The sequence below is a fragment of the Dicentrarchus labrax genome, unplaced genomic scaffold (assembly GCF_905237075.1).
Source record: "Dicentrarchus labrax unplaced genomic scaffold, dlabrax2021, whole genome shotgun sequence".
In the NCBI taxonomy this organism is placed as follows: Eukaryota; Metazoa; Chordata; class Actinopteri; family Moronidae; genus Dicentrarchus; species Dicentrarchus labrax.
This window is the reverse complement of record NW_026136723.1, coordinates 1,862,851-1,887,739: the sequence shown is the minus strand read 5'-3', so window position 1 is coordinate 1,887,739 and position 24,889 is coordinate 1,862,851. Positions and strand designations below refer to the sequence as shown.

The 24,889-nt window shown below is 38.2% G+C and overlaps 1 protein-coding gene and 1 long non-coding RNA gene across 2 annotated transcripts in view; one reads left to right on the top strand and one right to left on the bottom strand.

Moving 5' to 3' along the window:
- Nucleotides 1–23,295, top strand: part of LOC127357594 (ectonucleotide pyrophosphatase/phosphodiesterase family member 2) — a 39,988-nt gene extending 16,693 nt beyond the window's left edge. The window contains exons 18-25 of the mRNA XM_051389888.1: nt 2–174; nt 300–360; nt 465–604; nt 1,907–2,048; nt 2,803–2,880; nt 4,800–4,932; nt 5,238–5,391; nt 20,598–23,295. Coding sequence (XP_051245848.1) covers nt 2–174; nt 300–360; nt 465–604; nt 1,907–2,048; nt 2,803–2,880; nt 4,800–4,932; nt 5,238–5,391; nt 20,598–20,768 — 1,052 coding nt within the window. The 3' untranslated portion in view covers nt 20,769–23,295. The remainder of the gene's footprint in view (nt 1; nt 175–299; nt 361–464; nt 605–1,906; nt 2,049–2,802; nt 2,881–4,799; nt 4,933–5,237; nt 5,392–20,597) is intronic.
- Nucleotides 339–1,942, bottom strand: LOC127357595 (uncharacterized). Its single transcript, XR_007882282.1, has 2 exons — nt 1,847–1,942; nt 339–595 (listed from the first exon to the last, which is right to left on the bottom strand). It is a non-coding gene; the product is annotated as an uncharacterized LOC127357595 (long non-coding RNA).
- Nucleotides 23,296–24,889: the final 1,594 nt, after the last annotated feature.

Sequence of the window (24,889 nt, the reverse complement as noted above, 5' to 3'; positions counted from 1 at the left end):
GACTTGTTGGGGTTGAAGCCGGCCCCTAACAACGGCACGCACGGCAGCTTGAACGATATGCTGAAAGAGCCGCTGTACCACCCCAGCATGCCAGAGGAAGTGACGCCACCATCGCCGACGTCCGACCCTGATGCCACTGTGACCCACGACCTGGGCTGCAGCTGTGACGATGAGGTCAGAGGAGCACAGTGGCGTCACAAAACATCATGCCTGACTGAGCTGACTGTACAGACTGCATCAGTCCATGTTCCTCCATTAGGGGGCAGAATAACATCTTGCCATGTATTTTTCTGTTGCAGAACAAAGTGGAGGAGATCCTTAAAGCCTTCAGTCCTCCACCAGATGGAATCTACAGTTACAGTAGGTTTCTTATACTTTTGTTTTTGGCCTGTTTGATTAAACTTCATTCTTCTCTCAGCCAATAGGGAGTAACTGTGTGTGTCCCTGTGTGTGTGTTTGTGCAGACAGTACACACCTCCCGTTTGGTCGTCCAGCCGTGATGTTTGACACTCAGTACAGTTTGCTTCATCATGTGGAGTTCATCAGCGGGTACAGCAGAGAGCTGGCCATGCCTCTGTGGACAGCATACACACTGCTACGACAGGTACACACACACACACACACACACACACACACACACACACCCACACACACACACACACGTACTTACAAATTCTCCCTTTGCTTTAAAAATTACTGTAGTAATGATGTATATTTTATTTGTCTTGGTTTGAGTTTTCAACAACAGTGGTTTTCAGAAGCCTGTATATCATTACTTCTGTATTATTAGAGCTTCTCTGAATGCACAATTAGGAAGATAAATTCTGCTTGTCATTAGGTCATGATTATAACAAATTTGCTTATTTATTCTGTGATGGATTATCAATCTTCAGCAAGTTTCAGGTCTCCACAAGCTGATTTTTAATAGTGAGCTGAAATTACATCAAATAAATTGCCACTCTGAACACAGAAATTGAATTTAAAGGTCCCTCTCCAGTTAAAAATCAGTTCTTGTCGTACAGTTGGATGTTTGAGCTTCGCTGTGCAGAATGATTTGTGTGCAGAGTTTGACACTAGAAGGATGTTTTTGCTTTCATCTGCTGAATGTGGAAAGATTCTCTGTGGTCTATGAAAATTTAAAAAGATTTTTAAGGGGTGGGGCCTACAAGCACAATTTGTGAGATCCCAATATTTTGGTCCAGTATGCATCTTCTACAGTGTGATCCACCAGTGCACACATACTGAGAATGGACTTCACAGTGAAGTAGGAGACACCTCGCGTCCAGCAAGAAAACATAATTTGCATATTCATAGATTGTAGATTTTTTTATGAGGTAGAAAAAGTAAATTACTTTTTAAAAATTTGAAGTTTGAAGACTTTCCCTGACCCCCTTCAGCTCCTGACCTTCCGGGTGTCAGGTTGTAAAACTCTGACGCAGGCCATGTTAATGACTCACAATACATGGTGCTGTGTACAGTGAGTGACAGTGTGTCATACAGGGCAGAACACGACAGAGCTGCACAAACATGCAAACATAAACACAAACATGTCCCACAAAACACACAGACTGTGTTTCTCTGACACTGAACACACATGTTTGTCAGATGTTTACAGGAACGAGCTGCAGGTTTTACAAGGTGTGGCTGCTCTCAGGTGGGACACACACATAAATACACAGTCACACAGCAACTCCTGCACATGCCCACATGGCAACAGAAACACATAATTACATAATACCCCCCCCCGCGTCATCCAACCTCCTTACACAGGAAGACTTAAAGAGAGCAGCAGCAGATGGTCCGAGCTACATCACATCAGACTCTATATGACAGCAAAACAACTCACATATATTTGTCCACTTTCTCTCTCTCTCTCTCTGTCCCCTTTGCTGTCGCTGTCTCTCAGGAGGACATGACTCCTGTTCCGGAGGTTTCCCCCGGCATTCAGTGTGTCCGAGTCGACTCCAGAGTGCCAGCTGATCACAGTCAGAGCTGCACCACCTACAGCCAGAACAACCAGCTCACCTATGGCTTCCTCTTCCCCCCAGGTAAACCTCTTCCCCCCAGGTTAACCACTTCCCCCCCAGGTAAACCTCTTCCCCCTAGGGAAACCTCTTCCCCTCAGATAAACCTGCAGGATGACAAGTGGTAATTAGGGCTGGTAAAAAGGTCATATTGTGAATAATTTGACAGATATTGTTATTGTGATATGATTCACGATTAATGGAAATTATAATTTTTGCATTACAATTTTCATTTAACTAATCTTAATACGGTTTCTTTGACAATGCACAGCACAAATATTCCACCTGCTACAAGCTATATCTCTTCTGTAGTATCTGATGTGGACTGCAGTTTGAAACAGTTGAAATATCTTTATTAATAAGATGACAACATGAAAATAATACTTATTATTGTAATTATTATTAATATTGTTATTATCATATTGTCACTCTGAACGAATGGCATTCATATATTTGCTGCACTTTTGTATACAGTATTTATTTAATGATCAAACTGATGCAACACTTATTTATTTACATTGTACTGCAGTTTTATTGAATTGAGTCAGTTATTCCCAACCAGGGGTTCATCTTCAACTAATTTGAAAAAGAAATGAAAAAAAAAATTATTATTATTATTGTTAGAAAATATATATCTACATATTGAGTCCACTGTCACACCTACAGCACGGGCGTTGAATGTGGGGGTATATCTGAAAAAAGGCTGTATTAGTGTAAACGTATAATAAGATAATGGAATATTAAGAGTATGTGTTTATTGTGTGATTTTTTTCGACAGAGCTGGCGTCGTCTCCAGAGTCCAGATTTGACGCTTTGCTCATCACCAACACCGTCCCCATGTACCCGGCCTTCAAGAGTGAGTCGCACACCTCATTTTCTTATGTGGGGGAAACCGGGATGTTATAGTGGGAAGTCCTGGAAAAAAGAACCAAACCATGTGATCAGAAAATAAGACAAAGGAGGAAGTTAATGATTAGACGGGTCCGACAATATGAGCCAATCAGTGTTGTCTAGGATTCTCCCTGACCTCCAGGGAAACTGGAAACATTTTATTTATACTTCACACCTGGTCTTGTTTGAATGATTGTTTGGGACCAGAAACTCGGTTTATCCCTGCAGAGATTAAAGCTGGTGGACAACATTACAGAAACACCTAACAATACAATCAATTCCAAAAGTCGAGAAGCTTTTAGATGCTCCAACAAAAACTGTAACCAGACTACGAGCTCCAGATCGAGAGTTAAAACCTCTTTTTTTAAGATATTTCTGCCTCATTCAGCTGTTTGTAATCACCAGATTTATGCGTCCCTTCTGCCTTCCTGTACCCCAGCGGCGTCCTGTCGTATCACATGAGACAAAGGACATAATGTGGTGATGTCAGGTCTGAGCGAGGACGGCCTGATACCCATTGTTTTTGTAGAGAGAAAGAGGACTTATCAGGACAAAACACGCTCTCTCTCTCTGAATCGCTGTCTCATGCAGACACATATTTCATCCTTGTCGTCAGCAGAGTGCGTTTCTGAAAAATAGATTATTTTCTTCTTTTACTTCAGGCTGGAAAAGGGATTGGTTACATCTGGATTAAGGGGAAGAAGCAGCTGTGACAGTATTTAGATAAACATTTTTCACAGAACCCAACCAGAGTGATGTTATCAGAGAAAAGGCTTCACTTCCTAGAGCAGGTTATGAATGACTAAGTTCTAACAGTGACCACAAACCACCTTTTAAGGACCTAACATTCTTCTCACTGATGTGTAATAAAGATTTTCAAAACCTCACCACACTCAGAGAAAAAGCGCACTTATAAAGCAATTAGTGGAATTAATCAATGAGCTGCATTTAATGGATTTCATAAATATTGATGTACAGTAATTATACAGAGGTTTTAAAGGTCAGGGGAATCCTTTGGAGAGGAAGCATTTTGTTATTTACCCATCAGAGAGCTGCAAATCATTTAAATAACAACCTGCAAAATGAAAGTATCAAAGCACGGGAAGTCTTTTTATTCAGTGCACAGAGATTTGTCTCACACAATCTGGGAACTCAACACCTTGCTGCAGCTCTGATGTAAAAACCCTGCTAGTCTGTGTGATTTCATTTTTCCGTTTATTTGAAGGAGGATGTAGTTCTCTAAGGGTCAAAAGGTTTAATGATCCCTGTGCTACTGCAACTTTTCATAGCCAGTTACATAATATATAGAAATGTTTGTTTTTTCCTGACAAATGCATGCATTCATCCCCCCCTTTTTTAATGGGGAACACAAGCATTTAGTGTTAACATGCAGCACTTCATTATTTTCACTGGCTCTGATCTGATCACAGTGAGAGTCTGACCTTCTTGTTTTAGCCAAACATTACTGTTAACATGTTGGCTCAACCAATTGTGACCACCAGCATTTAAAGAGCACAGCGTAATTAGTTTTAAAGCAACACAGATTCTATCTACAAGTAGTGCCACTAATTAACAGAAACTATGGGAGTCCTGCATCCTCGAAAAATAAAACACAAAAATAATGAGTAAAAGGAGCCAAAGCCGGTGGGATCAGCAGATCCAGCCAACCCCAGTGAGCAATGAGAAAGAGAGAGAGAGAGAGAGAGAGAGAGAGAGAGAGAGAGAGAGAGAGAGAGAGAGAGAGAGTAACACACCTGTGGTGCATCTGATCTGATTGCATTAACACCGACATTAACATGCAGTTTTCCTGATCCAGATAAGAAACCTTAACACAGGTGTAAATGATCACATCAGTGACCTCAGCCCTTTTGTTCCTGTCTGCAGGAATATGGAGTTACCTGCAGGGGACGCTGCTGAGGCGTTACGCAGAGGAAAACAATGGCATCAACGTCCTCACTGGACCCATCTTTGACTACAACTACGACGGCCTCAGAGACACCACAGAGAAGATAAAAGAGTAAGGCCTCAAGTGTCATGGCAGACAACACTGTGGCTTTATTGTTAGGATTATATAGCAGCTTCTTTGGATTGTTTACATTTTGAGATAAAGTATTGTGCGTTTTTACACAGTATCTTTTTCTTGTTGTTACTTTTTAATGTAAAATGTAAATGCACATTTACACTGAAGTTTAAAATATAAGCGTTGATTCATGTACATCGCCCTCCACAATCAATCAAACCAAACAAAAGAAATGCAGCTGATTTTGTGAAATACCCTGCTGTTATAACTCTGTGTAACTCTGACCCCCTTCCTCTGTCCAGGTTCTCAGCTGATGGACCCCCCGTCCCCACCCACTTTTACACGGTGGTGACAAGCTGCCAGGAGCTGAACCAGACTGTGGAGGAGTGTGAGGGGGCACTCAAGGTCTTTTCCCTCTTGCTCCCACACAGACCCGACAACAGTGAGGCCTGCAATGTAAGTTCAAAACAATACCCAGCAGGGGGCAGCGCCGTCTCAACTGTCACTGCATGACTTCAGTTCAAGAGTCAGTTAGGAAATAAGGCACACAGTGAGTGCGAGGGTGGTACCAGTACTGTACCTCAGTGCATACTTACTTTACTTGAGATTCTTACATTTCAAATGTGCGAATTTTCTATAATGCCTAAAATTACAGTAAACTGACATTTGAAGATGGATCTGTACTTCTATAGCACCTTTCTAGTCTTCCGATCAGTCAAAGCGCATTTACACTACATGGCCCATTCAACCTTTCACACACATTCACTTAGTAATGGCAAAGCCCATTGAACAGAATCTAACTCATTGTGAGCTCTGGGTAATTTTATGGGCATTTCTCACAATGTTCTCTTGTGCTCAGTCTTCTCGCTGATGGTCAAGTTTCTTTATAGGTCACACGCCAACATTAAGATTTAAAAATACGGGAGATTTTTTTTTTGCCAGGAGTGCGGAGGGGATGGGAAATGGTAACCGTCGGTCCAACTCACCGTCCTGCCCTGACATTTAGCCAGCAGCCTATGTTAAGTTATTGTAGCTCTTTGTATATGGAAAATTACAGAAGTTTTCTTGGAAAAACTCCTAAAGGGGAGGGTGCTGGGAAATGGTTCTGACATATGGGAGAAAACCTAGAAAATTTGAGTGTTGGCAGGTTAGGGTTAGGTAAGATTGGGGTAACATTTTCAATGCGGGGCCCTTGACGTCAAGCATGACTGCTAATCCCTTTACGTAATTACAGCAGTGAGTCATAGCAGATTCTCTAAATGTCTCAAACGTTCTCATGTGACAGTGAATCGCATAAACAATTAAAGCTTTTAATTCTCTTAATGGATCTTGAAATAAACATTTTTGTCCAGCAGAGGTTACTTCCCAGGCGGCAAGAAAATTATAGGATTCTCCAAAAAAAAGAAGAAAAGAGATGAATAGCAATTAGGTGAGTTTTTAGGTTATTGTTAGAGGATATTCTGGCGAGAATGGCCTGGAGCTTTTTGCAGTTTGTGCTGCATTTTTTCCATCTCTCCCTGTTAAAACCCCATCAACAAGATCGATATTGAAGTAGGTCAGTACTACTTTATCATTACCACCTATTAGCATTGGCAGTACATGTGCTGCTGAGATGTTTATCTGTATTTTGTATGTCTGGGAAATTACCATAATATAATCCAGAGAAAGCCAACTTTCTTTTTTAATGGTCTCTCTTTGGGGTATACTCTTTTCTTAGTCTCTGTCTTTCTGGCCTTTTTTAACTGTCCATTTTTTGTGAAGGATAGAGTTCATTCCTGCCAAACCAAGTCTTGTGCTGTGTTGTGGGATTTAATCTTAAATGCTGTTTACAAAAAGTATAAACTAAAAGAGAAACTTCTATGAAGCTCTGCAAGAGTTCCTGCATGGTAATAAACATACTGAGAATGTTTACGCACCCACTGCAAATGTACACAGTATAGATTCAACTGTAGCTCCATTTGTAGGAGCTTTTAAGGGAGAACCATTACAGCAAGCAAACAGAAAAGTCTGCACAGTCTAAATGTATCATGAGAGGATGAATTATGTGAAGTCATGAGTCATTTAGATGGAATTTGTCTTTTTTTGCAACTTTAATGCACTTTTCTTCCTCTGGACAATATTGGTTCACTTTGGCGTTTTCTCTTTGCCTTTGTACATAAGGTGAAAGGTTTCAACATCTAATCCTCCAAATCATCCCAATTCTTTTTACCAATACTTAAAGTTATGCTAGGTAACGGCCAGATTTTTAAAGAAATCCAACCCCCCTTGTTTCAGGCCTCCTTCCAAAGCCACACTCCCAACAAACATGAACACGCAGCGCCTGAGAGGAGCACAGCGCATTGATGTTGAGTTGTGTTCATAATTTCTAAAAATATAGAAATAAATATTGTAAATGTTGTATTAACAGTGGGTCCTGCTGCCCTCAAGGCCCCTAATGCAGCTTCAGTTATTATTTGTTCATTTATTTGATTCAGTTTAAATGAAAAGATCCAGTGTGTAACATTCAGGAGGATCTGTTGTGTGTTTATTACCTTTTTAGAATGAGCTGTTTTTACCTACAGAGGGAGTGGGTCCTCTCTTGTGGAGTCCGCCATGTTACACCATCATGTTTCTACAGTAGCCCAGAACAGACAAACCAAACACTGGATCTACAAAGGCCCTTTTTTGCAGGTTGTTAGATGCCACTAAATCTTATACACTAGTCCTTTTAACATTAAATGTCCTCTTATCCACTGAAGACTGAACAGCCTGCAGAATATAAACATGCTGTATTACAACAGGAATCATGTTTTAGCTTTTGACTTGTATTTGTAATGTCACTGAAGTCACCTCGGATTCTGACGTTACATTTTGTTTTTCTTCCTTGTTGTCAGGTTTTAGTCAGATAGCCTAAACTGCAGCCAACATGTGACTGTGTCAAACTGAGGGGAACTCCCTTTCTTTCACCCCACCTTTATTTCAGCAGCTATTTCCTTATTTTTATTTCATGACCTAATTTCTATGAGGTTAAAAATATCTCGATGACTAATAACAAATCCCCAAATACACTCAGCGTTCTTTCCCAGTGTTTCAACTGATATATATCTATATCTTTCTACAGTCCTTCTGGTTTCACTCATCCAGTACTAGTAGAAAACAATACCAGAACATGTTTCATTTTGAGAGGCCATGATATTAATTGACCAGGAAAAGACTCCCTCTGAGTCCCTTTTAAATATAAACTCTGTGCAGTCAGACTCCTGCAGAATTTAAGGCTTTCCGCAGAGTTTGCTATGTGCTTAGTGTCCTGCAATAATCCTTGTGTTTAAAGAAACACTAAGAGACTCTTCTAAATGACTCTTTCTGTCTAGTAAGCAGTTTGGAATCCATTTTCTCCAACCAAACTTCTGGTGGACATTAAACTCTCTACGTCTCCAGCAAAAAGCTTAAGCTCGCTGATTCTCTGAGTCAAATTTGGGTTAATTTGAGATACATTATGACCAGAGGTGGAAAGTAATAAAGTTCAAATATTTACATTCTAGTGTTTTCAGGTATCTGATTTTTCTGATAACTTTTTAATATAACTCTTTTTTTTTTCTCCCGACATTGTCACGTAAATATCTGTACTTTCTACTCCTTACATTTTCAAAGCAGGCTTGTTACTTTAGTTTCAATGCATTTGAGGGGAATTGTTGTCTATTATTATTATTATTATTATTATTATTGCTTCCAGGAAGCTGTCTGATCCATTTGAGTGTTCAGTCAAGTAAATATCTCATTTATTTTTTGTTGCACAACTGTATGCAACGTTATAGACGGAATAATATGCAGCTCATTGCACACCTTCCCAACATCAAGACCGATGCATATCACTAGACATAATATGACGAAATGCCACGAACACCGTAAAAGATGTACTGACATAAAAGGTGAAAAAGACAAGCGAGGGAGACTCGATGCTATTTGAAGTTTCAGATAGCTTGGCACTGAAACAGCCAGTAGAACTGTCTTTCAGAGAAACCAAGAGAGTACATTTTACTTTTATACTTTGAGTACATTTCTTTGTCAATTTGGTCAAATTCGTCACACAACAAGCATGAGGCTGCCTTGGTGCATTATTGAGACTGGGAAGTCTGTATGACTGTGAGTCAATGTGTTTTGCATTGTAATACCTAAGCTAAAAATTTTTGAAACAATAAAATCTACACTGAAACAAGCAAACCCACTTTGGAAACTACCTGTCACCGGCATGACAGATTCCAGCAGTGATACTAGCCTTTTCATCCCAGTGGTTACCTGCTCCCTTTGTGGTTTACAAAGACACTTCAGTCTGCTATATACAGTAGAAATAAGATGAACAACCTATATTTAAACCTGTCTAGCAGCTTTTAGGTTGGTATGACCTTAATGCTCTGTTGGAGGTTGCAGTGTCATCATATGATCTAAACAACAACTTGATGCCTGGTGTAGGTTTCATGGAAAGATTAAAAAAAGGCTGAGTCAGAGTTTTTGGCAGGCTTAGGATATGAGAAAAGTTCCCTACTAAGCAGGAACCCCTGCACACTCAATAACCCTTGACTTAAAGAGAGGGGGAAAAGTGCAGAATCAAATGATTCATGGTTTCAATAAAAGACCAGTGAGCTGTTTAAAAAAACCCCCACTGATATTAAAGTCACCTGATCTCACTTCATCTTCACTAGACATCTTAACTGAAATACGTGCAGCAGATACATTATATAGTCAAGTTAAGGACTTCAATATATAGAAAATGACAGACTTCGTCATCTACAATTTGTAGATAAAGAGTCAGTGCAAATTAGAAGCTGTATTTTGGATCTATTCTTGGTCATTTAGCATGGTAATTTGCAGGTGACAAGACATCTAGACATTTAGGTTAAAACTCACTCAACTTTAGGAGATTACCGCAATTCAAGATTTCACTGCATAGTTAGGAGTTGCTTCATTTAAATGCTGTTTTTAAATAGTTCTTTTTTGGGGGGGATACACTTAATTGCCTTTCCGAAAGGAAGATGAAAAGATTTATATCACTGATGATGATGATACTTTGTTGCTTTGAAAAAGGGAAAGCTTGAAGTCTGATATAAAAATGAAGAACATGCTTGTTTGACATTTTCATGTGGAGCATGAGATGAGAAGATTGATACTACTGTGTTAAGTATAGAGCTGCAGCTTATGTGATTAGCCTAGCTTAGCATAATGACTGTGATCAGTGGGAAACATCTTTTCTGAACCCCCCCCAAAAATAATTCCAGTGTCAAACCAGAAACCACTTGTCACTGTTACAATCTGGTTTTTGTACGAATTTAACAAACGAGATGTAACATATTAATTATTGAGCTTTAGGTGTATTTATTTTAAAACTTTAAAACAAACCCAGGCAAGCTGCTGAGCTAACCATTCTCTGGCTCCAGCTTCATATGTGCACACAGGAGAGTGTATCAATCTAAGTCTTGGCATGAAAGTGAGAGTTTGTATTTCACTAAACTATTTCTTCAATGCTTTGTTCATGTTTCATTTGATTTGTAATTCTTTGTCATCTTAATGGAATAGTTTGAAATCTTGGAAAATATGCTGACCTTTCTGAGAGCAAGGCAAAAAGATAGATAACGAAAAAAAAGATAGTGGAGAGCGATTAGCCTAGCTTAGCATAAAGACTGAAAGCAGAGTTGCTGTTTTGCCCTGCTTTTAGTCTTTATGCTAAGCTAAACCAGGACGAACTAATTGCCTTTTCACTTCAGGTCCATACTTCAAACACAGATGACAGTGGTATCGATCCCCTCATCTCAGTCTCTACCCAGAAATTATTCCCCAAATGTCAAACTAGTCCTTAAAAATACAAACAGAAGTGGAATTTAAAATAAAACTTCTTACATTTATAATTCAAACTTCAAGGTTTTACTTGTACAAAATAAGGTAATAGTCTTGTTGTTTTTTTTGCATTTGTATCTGGATACCAGCACAGTGAATGCAGCTGACACTCTCCAGTTGCCAAGGGAACGAGGCTAGAGGGAACCTCCTCGCTTCTCCTGCCAGAATATAAGTGCTGCATGAGACTGGGGAATGTTGCACATAAACACAAGATCTCAAACATGACTCACTGTTATATTATGTCCTACAGCACAAGTTATGAGTCAGTCTGCCGCAAAATGAATCAACATGTCACAAACAGTTGATTACAGGAATTGAGGAATTGCTTCGGGGCTGTTTCTGTGTAATTTACCTTCTAACTTTGGTCCACATAGTAGCCAAACAGGTTTCCCAAAATGCAACTGGATGATTATTTTGTAACATGAGCTGCTCCACACAGATGATTCAAAGGAACTTTGAACAACATTGCTGTACATTCTTTCCCCTTCGTAAATGATCAAATGGTTCCAAGTTTCAGAGGCTTTCTGAAGCTATCTGACCATCCACCACGTTCTGAATGAGGACGCTGGCCACTGTACGTAACTGTAACGTTCAAGAACGTCTAATAAAAGGAAGCAGTCATAAATTGACTTTTTGCTTACATCAGCGTGTCATACGGAAGTGAGAGAGAGAAGTAACTGTAGAGCAGACACCACATTTATCAGGGCTGTCTGAGGTCTTTGTCCTTTTTAGGAGAAAAGTCACAGTCTTCCCTAAAATCAACAACAACAAAAATCCCCCTTAAAACCCAAATCTCCCGGCAGGTCACTGTCTTCCTGTGTCTCTAAACTGGAAGCTTGAATGGTTTTGGTTAAACTCGGGAACTTAATATTCTGCACCAGCCGCTCTTCCAGGAAAACCACAGGGTCAGAAGGAGCTTGTTTATTTTCTGTTGCACAATTGCATGCAAAATTATAGCTCTGTAAGAAATTCCTCTGTTTACATTCCAAAAAGTACTGAGCGTTCAGTAGAAGAAGACGATCTGTTATGTCAAGATTGGAGTCTATGTGCGAGCCGAAAAAACACATGATAATTACCACTGCATGACTAGATGTTGAGTTACATTGCTCCTACATTTTGCTGAATATGTGTAGTCTTACTGAACTGCTGAACTGCTCTCCATCCAGATACACTCATTTAACAAACCAATAAAACAGGCCAAGTGATAAAGAGGGTCAGACCATAAATGTGTTTTGGTGGTTATTCACACGTAGTGAAAGATAAACAGTCTAGAAACTTTGTTTCTATTATTCTGTTAAATATCACTCTTTTGATTTACTTTAACGTGTGAGGTCCCATTCAAACAGTGTGAGTCATACTAACTTATCGTCCCCTTTAGGCATGAAATAATATGCAGTTCAGCAAGATTTTGCTTATTATTTTGCAAGTTTTGCAACATTTCAGTCACAATAGTCTGGTTTTACCCAAACATGGTTTTGGTTTTGTCCCTGAAAAGTTATTATAAAAAATGCACTAAAAAGAATGGAATGCAGCGAAGAGCTAAAGGATGAAAAAGTAGGAAGTTAAATCTGAGTATTCCAACAATGTTATTAGAGTGGAAGGTTAAATCAATCTAGACAATGTGGAGGTTATGAACAGAGTAAAATGATGGTGCGTGGAGATGGAAGATAGGACCAGCTCCCCTAGTCTAGGCACTGAGGGTGGAGGAGTTAAGGTTCATGCTGGTGGTGTCATCCGAAATGTGAACTAGGAGTGATGGAGAAAGAAGCAGCAGAAATTCTCCCACAGAGGAGAAAAAATGTCAGAAAAAATATCTTCCATATTGGCCAATGCTTCATTTTACATTAATTTTTCTACATTAGTCAGGTTGCAGTATTATTTTAACTCTTTCCTTCACTATCTGCCACTGGCTATCCATTATGCTCCATTTGATTGATTACTACTGCAAGTTAGAGTAAGAGTTGGCATTACAATTTCACCTAGACCACTTTCTACAATATAAATGCCATCATCATAACATCAAAGATTAATGTTTCACATGAAAAATGAAGAATGCTAACATTGTGTGCTTGTGGAGGTTAGAAGAGGAGTTTTAAAAAAGTGGAGATCTCAGTGTTTTTCATTATGTATCATTATGTTTTTGTTATGTATTCTTACTCAACCCCCACATTTAGAGCGGAGTTGTAATGAAGGTATACAGGCAAATTAAGTAGCAGTAAAAAGTTGATTACTGGCTTAAAAGTAAGAGTAAAGAGTAATGTGAACTGGCATTCATGGCTTAAAAACTAGTACTACTCCACCCCTGCCGAAATTTTATTTTGTTAAATTACATGACATAATTTCCTATCAGCTTTTCCAACCAGTTCTTTGATTAAAGGACCAGTGGTGAGATTGCAGATCGCAAGCATACCCTTCACCCTCGAGGCTACTGTAGAAACTGTCATTCTCTGTACTTGCAGAACAGCTGCAGCACAGCTGGCACAACACACAAACACTGCCACTCAGGCTGAAAGCTGTATATGAACCTGCTAGATTGCCATTGCCAATACTGTTGTTGCTGTGCACCTGTCTGTCTGTCTCTCGCTCTCTCTCTCTCTGCCTCTCTCTCTCTCTCTCTCTCTCTCTCTCTCTCTCTCTCTCTCACCCCAACTGGTCGAGACAGACGACCACCAACCTAGAGCCGGAGGATCTGTCCTAGGTTTCTGCCTTTTAACAGGCAGTTTTTCCTTGCCCTTGTCGCCAAGTGCTTGCTCATGGTGGTACTGTTGGATCTCTGTAAATAATGTTATAAGGAGTTTGGTCTAGACCTGCTCTATTTGAAAAGTGTCCTGAGATAACTTCTGTTATGAATTGGCGCTATACAAATAAAATTGAATTGAAATGAATTGAATTGAATCCAATGCTCTTAACAAAACAAAGCTGTCCCATGTTTGTCTCACTCACACGAAAAATACCATCCAAGGGGAACCTTCACCTTGTGGTTGGCTGCGTATGTGTGTGCATGTGAGGGCTTGTTGAGATAAGTGCATCTGCTGCCAGCTGTATGGAATCCTGAACTCATTTACGTTCATGGTGGCTCACAGGAGTGATGGACAGCCCTGTGTGTGTGTGTGTGTGTGTATAGTGTGTGGGTGTTGAATTGCACAATTGGAAAACGCTTTTGTCATAATGTTTCTTTGAGTGTGGCTTTGTAACTTTTAAACTGTGAGTTCTCATGCAGTCATAGGTCACAGTTAATCAGGATATAATGTTACCTGCCCACAGCATCAGGTGACAAATTCAGTGTTTTTCTGGCTCATCCCACATGGTAAACCGTGGTAAACAACATGTACAGCAGGACTGTGGAAAAACTACAGGCCCCGATTTACATAAAACTTGGTGAAAGGGTGAAGCACGGGCCAAGGAGGAATCCATAACAACACAACAAGCACAGAGCGGATTATTATTTTAAACTTTTGTTAATAAAACAGATCACGTCTATATGTATACATACAGCAAAACTAACAGCTCTCCTGGTTTAAAATATGACAATTCATAAAAAAGTATTGCATGTTAAGTGTTTTTATAATGTGGAGCTTACAACTGGATGAATTGAATCCATTTATAAACAAAAAATAAAAATAGTAAATATGAATATGGTCAATTTTTAAACTAGAGGTCATCTAGAACTCTGTGATGTGTAATGTGTAATATGCACATGTATATGTGAAAATCCTTGTTATAAATCATTCTTTTGGCCATATATATATGCTTTGGCCATAAAAAGTCATAAAAGTCCTCAAAAAAGAAGTCGATAAATAAATACATTTGACAAGTAAGTTGAATGATGACTTAAAATGTTATTCATTTGTTAAATTTAAGATATAAAAAACAAATCAACAACAATACATTTGATGTTTATCCCAGGCTCATGTTTAGGAAAACTAATCTTAATGTCTAAAAAGTGTCTGGGAATACTGTGCAAGTTAACTGGGACTGAAGGGACTATTTATCATTGTATATGATATAATGTTCTAAGTGGAGTATTGATAGAACCAGCCTACAGATTTCCTGTGGGCCGGGAAAGAGCATATTATCTTCCTGTGCCACTCCTTTTTTTATCCTCTCTCTGCGCTGTGGAACGTCATTACAGGGTAGCCTCCTCACGCTATCTCTCCTCCATGTTTCCTGTCAAAGTCGTCTGTTAAAAGACAAAAAAACTCAGTGTTTTCATTACGTGTCATTTTGATTTTTCTTGAAATATATGTGGGAAATAACAGGTTTCAGAAGGATTAGGAGGTCTAATGTAATGGTGTCTAATGAGTTCTGGCTCTCGGTTCAGAGACCCCCTGTCACCCCACAGCCATTTCTCTTCTTAATGCAGTCTGGCAGAGTCCTAAGACTGTCTAATGTAGTTGGGATGATATGAAGATGGCCATTGGTGTTATGATGGGTTATGATGAGTTGTTGATCATGTAATCAATATGCTTGGTCACTATGCACTTTTTACTGTATATTTATATGGTCATATTATGGTCATATGTGCCACTACTATTAGATTATAGTGTCATTTTTTTGCTGCTGTGGCTTGGACACCAGTATTGTTGGACTCGCTGTACTCACTGTATTTGGGTTCCTCCTCATCTGTGTCCTTTTATGTATTGTTCTATGCCTTGTTGTAGTACCAATTGCCCTCCAGGGACAAAAATAAAGTTGAAAGTTGAAGTCGACATCAGATATCACAGTTCACATCCTGTTTCCTAGCAATCGAGGTTGATTTCTTTTAAGCGTGATCGCAACCAAACTTTAACAATAGAGGTCACATTGTATTTGAAAGATTATATATATAAAGTACTCCTGTCCTCCTTTTAAAAGCAGTCTTTTGTGGTCTGAATTCCTTTATTAAGGGCCTTGATGTCAAGTCTGACGTAATCAGTGTGTGTCTGTGGGTGTATGAGCATTATGTTCTCTTTCTGTGACCAGTTGTTCTCACAGCTTCTTTGTGTCATGACTTGTCTTTGTCACCCTGACAAATCTGTCTTAAAGTCGTCAGTGGGTGGGTACTGAAGGTGCTTTCAGTAGCATTGTTGTGCCTATTTTCATAGCTAAAGTCTGTTGAGTTCCTTTTGAACATCTTCACAACCCAGACAGTGTATCACATTTTCCATCAACAAAAACTAGTTGAGCATGCTGGCTGTAGAGAATGCCTCAATCAAGCCTTTGATGAAGAGTTTTTGTATTCACACATCTCTCCTTTGTGCTCTCTTGTAGAAGTCTCATGTGGTTTCTCTATTTTCTAAAGGGAGAAACCAAGCCAAATATGAAATATACCAAAATCCTACTTATACTACTGAAATGCATCAGAGTTAATGATGTTGTCTTAACACAAATATTACATGAAGAAAATGTATTGTAAAATGACCCAAATTATTGTTTAATCAATAATAACTGATTAAGTACGAGTGTGAAATCAATGGCAGGATGTGAATGGACATCACAATCGCTTTGACACATGCGAAACAAAATGGAGACCCACTCTTAAAAAAAAAACACTGCTCCATCTACCAGTGGTCAGAAACTCCACATAATTTTGTTTGGTTAGGTTTGGGCACAAATGCTACTTGGTTAGGGCCAGGAAAAGATACAGTGAGCTAAAGTAAGTAAAAGTCTGCACACAGGATATGAACGTGTGTCTTCTGGGTGAAAGTCTTCTGTTTGTTTGACCTGTCCTGTCCTTGTATCTACTACACCCAATTCATCTAATTGTAATTTCAATGCACAGAAAAAACTTTGAATTCAAGTAAGTTAATAGGAATATGTGCAACGTGTGCATCAAACATGATCGATATGGTCTAAGTGCCACTTGCACATGCATGAGTAATTGTTAATGGATTTCAAGTTTAACCAACATCGCTGTTCACCTTTGGTCAGTTCTGAGTGTGTGTTTCCAGGAATTGTTTTGAGTTTTCCTGCTTATGTCTCCTGGTTGATAAAGATAAGGATTCGTATTAATGGTTACGAGGAACACACAAGTTGTTTTTAAGAGTGATGCTGGAAATGATGAAGTAATTAGTTGGAGCAATAGGTTGATGTCCCCAGCAAATTAAAGGCTACTACTACAGCTACATGCTACTGCAGTATTTTCCATGAGAGATGTATTTTTGTTAGTGCTGTCAGTTAAACGCGTTATTAACGTTAACTAAGACATTAATGCGATTAATGGCGACTAAATATTTTAATCGTTTGACAGCACTAATTTTTGTACTACAAGCTTCAATCATTTTTAACCACAGGCAAAAGCTACAAGAAAAAGCTCACATTTTCTGATACCAGCAGTGACCTTTTCCCTACCTGAAGCTAATCTTGCTGTCACTTCATGTCATTTATCTTGTGACTGTTTATTGCTCACTCAAAAGACCATGACCCTTTGCTCCTGCTACTGTGTAACTGTCATTAATCCTCTAGTCAGCTGATGCTGACTAATCATTCATTTATTCATCATTTTGAGTTTATGTCAGATCTGTTTTTTTAATATTCAGCTACGAAGCAACATGATTTCTTTTTCTTCTTCCCTAAATGTTCATTATCAATGTGTGTGCACTGGAGGTTTCACATCAACCTTGTGTGAGTTGCCCACGGACCCTGACTGGCTCCAAACATAGCAGATAAATGTGGAAATAGACTTCTTGTGTCAAACTCTGCCCAAACAACATTCTGCATAATGATGGTCAAACGTCCAAGTGACGGAAATTGAAATACTGGAGAAGCCAACAGTGACTTAAAGACTAAGACATGATGTATTTACTTTTTAAATACTTACCCAAAACACCTTTCCCTAACATTGACCAAATCAGTCTTTTCCTAACCACAATCAACGTAATGTAAAGTACAAGGAGGACACAGGATGTGAACACCTTTCTCAACATGCAATACTGTAATACTTTCTTGACTGGATAAAACAACACGAATACTCAAGGCAGTTACATTTCCACTAAAACATATTTGACAGAACTATTTAGCAGTATAATTGTGATTTTTCTCGCAGATAGGGTTGCAACTGTAGCAATCATCATTATTGTACATTAACTCTTTCTATGAAAAACATTTGTCATAGGGTCTGACTATCCAACTAACTATCTTTAGCGTCATATCAAACTCAAAGTAAAGGAAGATGCCAAAAAAACAAAAACCCAAGTAGTTGTATCAGCATGGAGGAAGTGGCCAAGTACTCTGACACTAATTCCCATTAGGCGCAGTTCACCATGATTTCTTTGTTGTGATCATTACAGTTTGTGGAGAATGATGTTTTGGTGCATCATGAGGAACATAACCTCATCTGTCTCAAGATGTGCATAGTTGCGAACATCGAGATGAAAACAACACAAATTAGGTTCTCACAAGAAGATGTTCAACATTCTGGGAAACATGCCTTCGTTGATCATGAAGTTGCAGGTAGCAGTCAGTTCTCTTAGCTTAGCATTAAGACTGGATACAGCAGGACAATGGCATGAGGGGAACCTGTGAGACGGGAAAGAACAAAAACTCCAGAGAAGATGCCAAGTTCATAACATGCATTGATGGGACATCAAAAAAATTGAACCAAGAGTGCCTTCATAGATGTCATGTCAAAGTTCCCTCTAGGGTGCTAATCCTAACCATGACTAAGCTGTTTTACCATAAATGCATCATGACTAACTGCACACTGGACACAATCTTGTTTTTTAGCTGCAATATGCTTATAAAAGGATTACACAAGCAAACCGCAGCTCAGAACTTCAGGAAATAAAAAAAGCTATTTTTTGCGACATAGGAAGGTGAACAAACAACTTAAATTACTTCAGTGACAAGACAAAGACAACACTGACTCATCTTTTCGGCCCACTTTTACATGCCCTTGTAAAACCAGCTAATGGTTGACTTCTTGGTTAAAAGCTGAAGTGTTTCCTGTGACAACATTTCTCATGGATCTTACCTGAGGTGTTGAATGTGTTTAGTTGTGTCAAGGAACATAAATTAATATTCTTATGGGTTAGGGTTAGGGAGATGAGAGAGAGAGAGAGAGAGAGAGAGAGAGAGAGAGAGAGAGAGAGAGAGGAGAGAGAAATATAGATACATAGATAAGTAAACTACCAGGGCGCCCTTTGACTTTTAATGTGTAGTTACAGTATGTCAGTAAACAAGACAAATCAAAATTTGTTTTAAATTTAAACAACAGTTAGAAAATTCAAAGAGATTCAGCTTACAATGATGTAAAACTAAGAAACTCACACTAGAGAAGCTGAAAGCTCAAAGTTAAAATGATTTTTTATTTATAATTATTTAAAGAATTTAATTGAAATGGTTATCAGTTAATTTTGCATTATTTGAAATTTAATCAAATTATACATTTTTTGTCTACTTAATGATTAATCAACAAACTAAATAACTCTTTCAACATTTGCTGATTTACCATTTTATTTCTTGTGAGGATTCACTAAGTTAGCCGTTTACGTGATCTAATAAGTGAATTCTTTTCTTTGTCACATCTTTGCTCCTGATTATTTCCATTATCCACATTATGCGTGCGTGCAGCAGCTTTCCAAGGTATAAATACCCAGTCTGTTATTGAGAAACACATTTGTTTTTATTTTGCTAGGGCCTAACTTGGGCTTTAATAACATTTAATTTGGATGAACAGTGTGTGAGCCATATGTAATTATTCCTTCCTGCAGTCTGCACATAAACAAACCAGCTGCTTCCAGTTAACTATTCCTTTTCTTTAAAGGTTATCAAAATCCCACACTTCACTGTGAAGTTTGCAGGGGTGTATAATGTTTTTTTGTCAAACCAATTATCTCCACTCATTATTGGAATCCTTGAGTCTCTGCACGTATAAACATCACTGTGTCTCTATATGTGGCTAATCAAATACATGCACTGGTTGATAAATTGGATGCTGCATTTCTTTACCATTGTTTACCTTGCGATCCTTACGCTGAAATATAAGATAACTTTCCACAGTTATGACATTTTTCCTTGATTATAAACCACTATGCCATGTTTTTGGCCTACAACAAAAGGAAAATGGTTTTCCAGATAAAGAATAAATATAAAAGCAAAGATGCAATACAGTAGCCCTTTCTAGCTTCTCAAATTTGAGCATTTGATGCTTTTCTCTATTTTATATTGGTATACTTGTATTGATAAAGGGTAGGTTAGGTCTTTTGTGACAACTTTGTGTTGAATGGTTTAACAGAACAGAAACAAAATAATATTTAAATGCCAATATAGATGCCAACGTCTCTCAGTATTAAACCCAATTTAAGTGAAGATATTTATGTTAATGTTATGTATATTTTTGGTTCTGAAGAACAGGGAGGATTTTGTTTGATTTTCATTCAACACCAATTTACAATTCAGATTTGCATTAAAGGAAAGATGGAGTTTCTTGATGGCTAATGGACAATATAAAACAGTATCATCTGCATACAATCACACACAGAAATGTGTGTGTGATTTATAGAAACACTTCTCATACAATTGTAAATTAAATATCTTTGTGTTTTTGAGTGTTGGTCATACATAATGTCAGCTTGGGCTCTGGAAACTTGTGAGGGGGGAAGATCTTTTACTATATGTTTTATTTTTAATTTATAGATTAAAATTTTCATCAATGAATAATTATTGCATTTTTTTCAGTACATTCTGTCAATGTTCATTGCGACATGAAAACTGTACTGAAAACAATGACTGAAACATGAGCTTTAATAAGGTATTAGAGTAAGCTGTTGACGGTATACACAGTGAATAACCATTTCCTGTCTGTGTCTCTGCAGAATGCAGAGGATGAATCGCAGTGGGTTGAAGACCTGCTGATGCTCCATACGGCCCGAGTCAAAGACGTGGAGATCCTGACGGGCCTAGATCTCTACCGGTCTACCAACCTCACCTACACCAGCACCCTGATCCTCAAAACCTACCTGCACACCTTCGAGAGTGACGACTAGAAGCACAGAGAGACAGACAAACACATACAGGATGTAGCCCTTTGTAGAAGTTATGCATTTTCACTGCATGCTTGCTGGATACCCGGCGCATCGTTGTTCCACTCCTCAGGAACTGCCCGAGAAGTGCTTGGAAAAGGGAACACACTTTTGAAAATTGAAAAGATTAAAAGAATGGTTTGGCAAGAAGTAGTTTGGAAGATTACAACAGGAATATTCAATTCTATCCAACAAATCTGGGAAAGAATAAGCAAAGCAATGATGCAGAATGTGTGACATTTTTCATAAATACAGTTTATACAGTACATCGTCATGCACACTTAAAGGACCAAATTGTTGTTTTAGCCCCTTAACTGTTAACAATGTATACTTTTTATTCTTACTGACCATCCCTTGCATGCTGTAGAATTTAATTTTTTGAATGTGTCTCTTCTTACTCATAAAAATCACTAATCACAGTCTCTGTTATTTTTTTTGTCAAATATCATTGTGAGGTAACAGAGTGAGGCCTTCTCATAGCAAACTGCACTCAGACTAACTTGCACTCAATTTTCATGCTTTATAGAAAAACATTGACGCTAATGGCTGCCAGATTAGTTGGAAAAATACATAAAGAAATCTACAGCATGGTTTGCAAAATAGTCAGCAGTAATATGAAGTATTTGCAGTTGATGGGCTAAAACATGCAACATTGCTGGTATGCTTCTGTACAGGAATAGTTTGACATTTTGGGAAATATACCTTTTCTTTTTCTTGTTTAGAATTAGATGAGAAGATTGATGCCATTGTCATGCCAGCAGCTGGGTAGCTTAGCTTAGCATAAAGACTAGCCTGGCTCTGTCTAAAGGTAACAAAAACTGCCTACCAGCACCAACATGTTATATCTTGTTTGTTTACTCCAAATAAACGTATTTCCCAAAATGTTAAGCTAGTCCTTTAAAAAAACATGCAATAGACATTTAAACATGTAGCGGATATATAAACTTCATGTGTACACCAGGGTCAGAAGTATGTGTCATTAAACACAAGAAAAATCATTTAAGCCCTTTCATGTAGTTTACAACTTTTATGACAACTAACAATGGTTTCCAGATAAATATTTGAGTATTGCTCTTTGTGGGTTACCACGGGTGCTTATTGTATGACTGAAAAGGAAAAATAGTATTGTTGATGTAAAAATAATTATGTGGTTTGACTCTGTGGCTTGAAATTGGACGGAAGACCAACATGATGCAGTCAGATAGAAATGCTGACCAATACAAGCCTATGCGTCAATAGCAAATAATATAGAACGATGCCAGAGTTCACGGCTGAGATGGCTCTTTCCCATTTCTTATGGCCTACTGAGTTTCCATTGGTGTGTAAGACAAATCTTAATAGTACAAATGGAAGGTTTCTTTGCCAACATACAAGTTTAAGGAAATTTTGGACAGAAGTAACAACAACAAATCCGTACACATAAAACACAAACACAGACAATTACCAACTGCAACAATATTCTCACTGTTTTCACACCCTCCTGCCTCATATCTCTCTTTCCCTCCCTCTGTGTTAGCTGATCATTTAGGTGTATATTTTTATACAATTTATGATATTTATTACGCAGAATCTAATTATAACCGTACCTAATATTTCAGTATTAATCCAGTGTAAAAGATCTGTCCCCGTTTACTTTAATAAGATAGAAATAGACATCTAATGTAGTGCTTAATTTAAAGAAGGTGACAACACTGATGCTGCCTTAAAGGAAAATTATTATTTTTTTATTTAAAAAGACACGTTTTATTTTCATACTTTTGGTATACATTTTACTCATCAGCGTTGTTGGGGAAAGGTAGCCACGCCACAATGAAGAGGCTTAGATCAGTCCCTGAGGCAGGTTTGAAACATGTCCAGTTTTAATGTTTTGCGCCACCCTAACCACTCACAGGATTTGGAGGTGAAATTGATGGTTAACATTCCTAAAAGGTACAAAATAATTCTGCTTTTTTATATCTGCGTACTTGCCCAACTGTTGTTAATTCTGGTAGGTTTAGAGATAACATATTAAGTATACATATGGAGGAATATGATGGAAATTATAATGAGCATTCATATTTACATTGGTAAACATTCACCGTCATGGTAATCCAGCTGTGTCCTGCAGAACTGTTGGGTCCCAAAGTATCTGCAAAATTACTGAAGACAGCCAAAACTACAATTTTAAGAATTAGGTTGTAAAATGATTTTCCTTTCATTCACTATCAATAGCTCAACAACACTGGTCTCATTTTTTGTTTGTTACCACAGTCACCTTGTCTCCTGATTTGACTTCCTGCAGTCACACTTTCAACTCTGCAGAGATAAAAGTAGTCAGAACCGGTATTTTTTCATAACGTTACACTGATGAGTTAACATAGCTAGCTATCTAGGTAATCAATAGAAAATAATCAATAAAAAGCCAATAAAATGACTGAAGAGCTTGCAAAACTGTAGATGAAACCATGTATATTCCTGTAGTCTTTCAAATAAAAGCTGTAGAGACTTTGAATGACTGGAACTGAGTTCTTCTTCATTTAGTTGACATTACAACAAGTACAGCCTCTGCAAATGATTGGCTGCTGATGTAACCTGACATTACACTCTGCGTTTGTTTGTTAGACAACCATCTGGGACGTCATCGTTGGAAAATGTTTGGAAAAGGCAGGTACTTGAGAAAAATACTTAATAATACTAATAATAATTTCCAAGGAGTTATTTGAAAAGACTGGGTGCCTTACTATTCATAAGCAGCATGTCACTATAACCTGCACTAATGACTAAACCAGTACAGCATGTGTTTCATTAGAATAAACAGAATAAACAGGCTTACTATGGCACCAGTAAAGTCTGTCACAATGGAAAAACAGTATTCCTATGAAAAGCCTTTATATGAAAAAATAATAACATTAGGTCCAAACCAACCAGATATTCAGTTTTCTGTTTGTAGATTGTAGATGAAATGTTTAAACCTTGTTAAAAATATATGAAGCACACAGATCATTTTAATTCTGCCAAAATTTGATCCAAACCTCATGTGTTTCATTCTGTGTAACAGTACCACAAGTGGAAACATTTATGTAGTAAATCTAATTTTGTATGTGTAGCCTGTGTGATGACAAGTTGAAACTTCCTATATGAATGTAAGGTATAAGGTCAATTTAAGATCAAACAGTAGAGCTGAAACACATCCATTTTCCTTCATTTCTTTCAACAGAGTTTGCAGAAAATACATTTAGAACCACATATAAATGAAAAAAAGAGCTAATGAACTTGAAGTTATCTTGTGCCTTTCCTTTAATGCCATTTGTATATGACGTTATTAGTATTATCAACGCCATTGCATTTATAGCAACATAAGGCCTGCTGTTGCCGCTAAGCCACTATGGAGTATACAAATACATCGATGTTACTGTAATGTCATACTGTTATTTCGATTAATAACATTTAATTGATTCCAAAAGGTTTCTCTGAAAGGCAAGATTTACAGGAAGCCCTTGTATATACACACTCAGTAACACCCATTCACTTTTAGATGCTGCCAAATACAACCACCATCTCTTTACCACTGACTGGCTCCATCGAAGTAGTTGTACCCTGTTCAAAGGCATATCAATGGAAATAATGAGGGAGTGGCAAGTCTTACTCTTTCACTGTATCCAAAAAATTATTCAGACGCTCCAGGGAGGCAACTGGATTGAACAACATTGAAAACAAAAAGCTGTACAGTTTGTGGACTGCTACCTGGTCTCTGGGTACAAAGAACACGACATTACACTTTCTAATCTTTGCAGTGTATACGTTAAACTGAATGCAGAATATGCCAATCCTTGCCATTAACTTCTGTGGATTTTGGATGTGCAGGAAAGAATGAAGTCAGGTGACCTTTCTTGCGTAGTTTCTCCCTTCGTGCTTGGAAAGGGAGGGGAAAACAAGTGACTTTTACTCTGAAGTTACCATCCGCTAGATGCCACTAAATCCTACACACTGGTCCTTTAAGTTATTAAAGTTAAAATTTGCATACTTACATTCTTAAATTAAAATAACCCCGACCACCTCCAGCTTTGTCGCTCTTTATACTACATCATGCCGCAGCAGTTAATGGG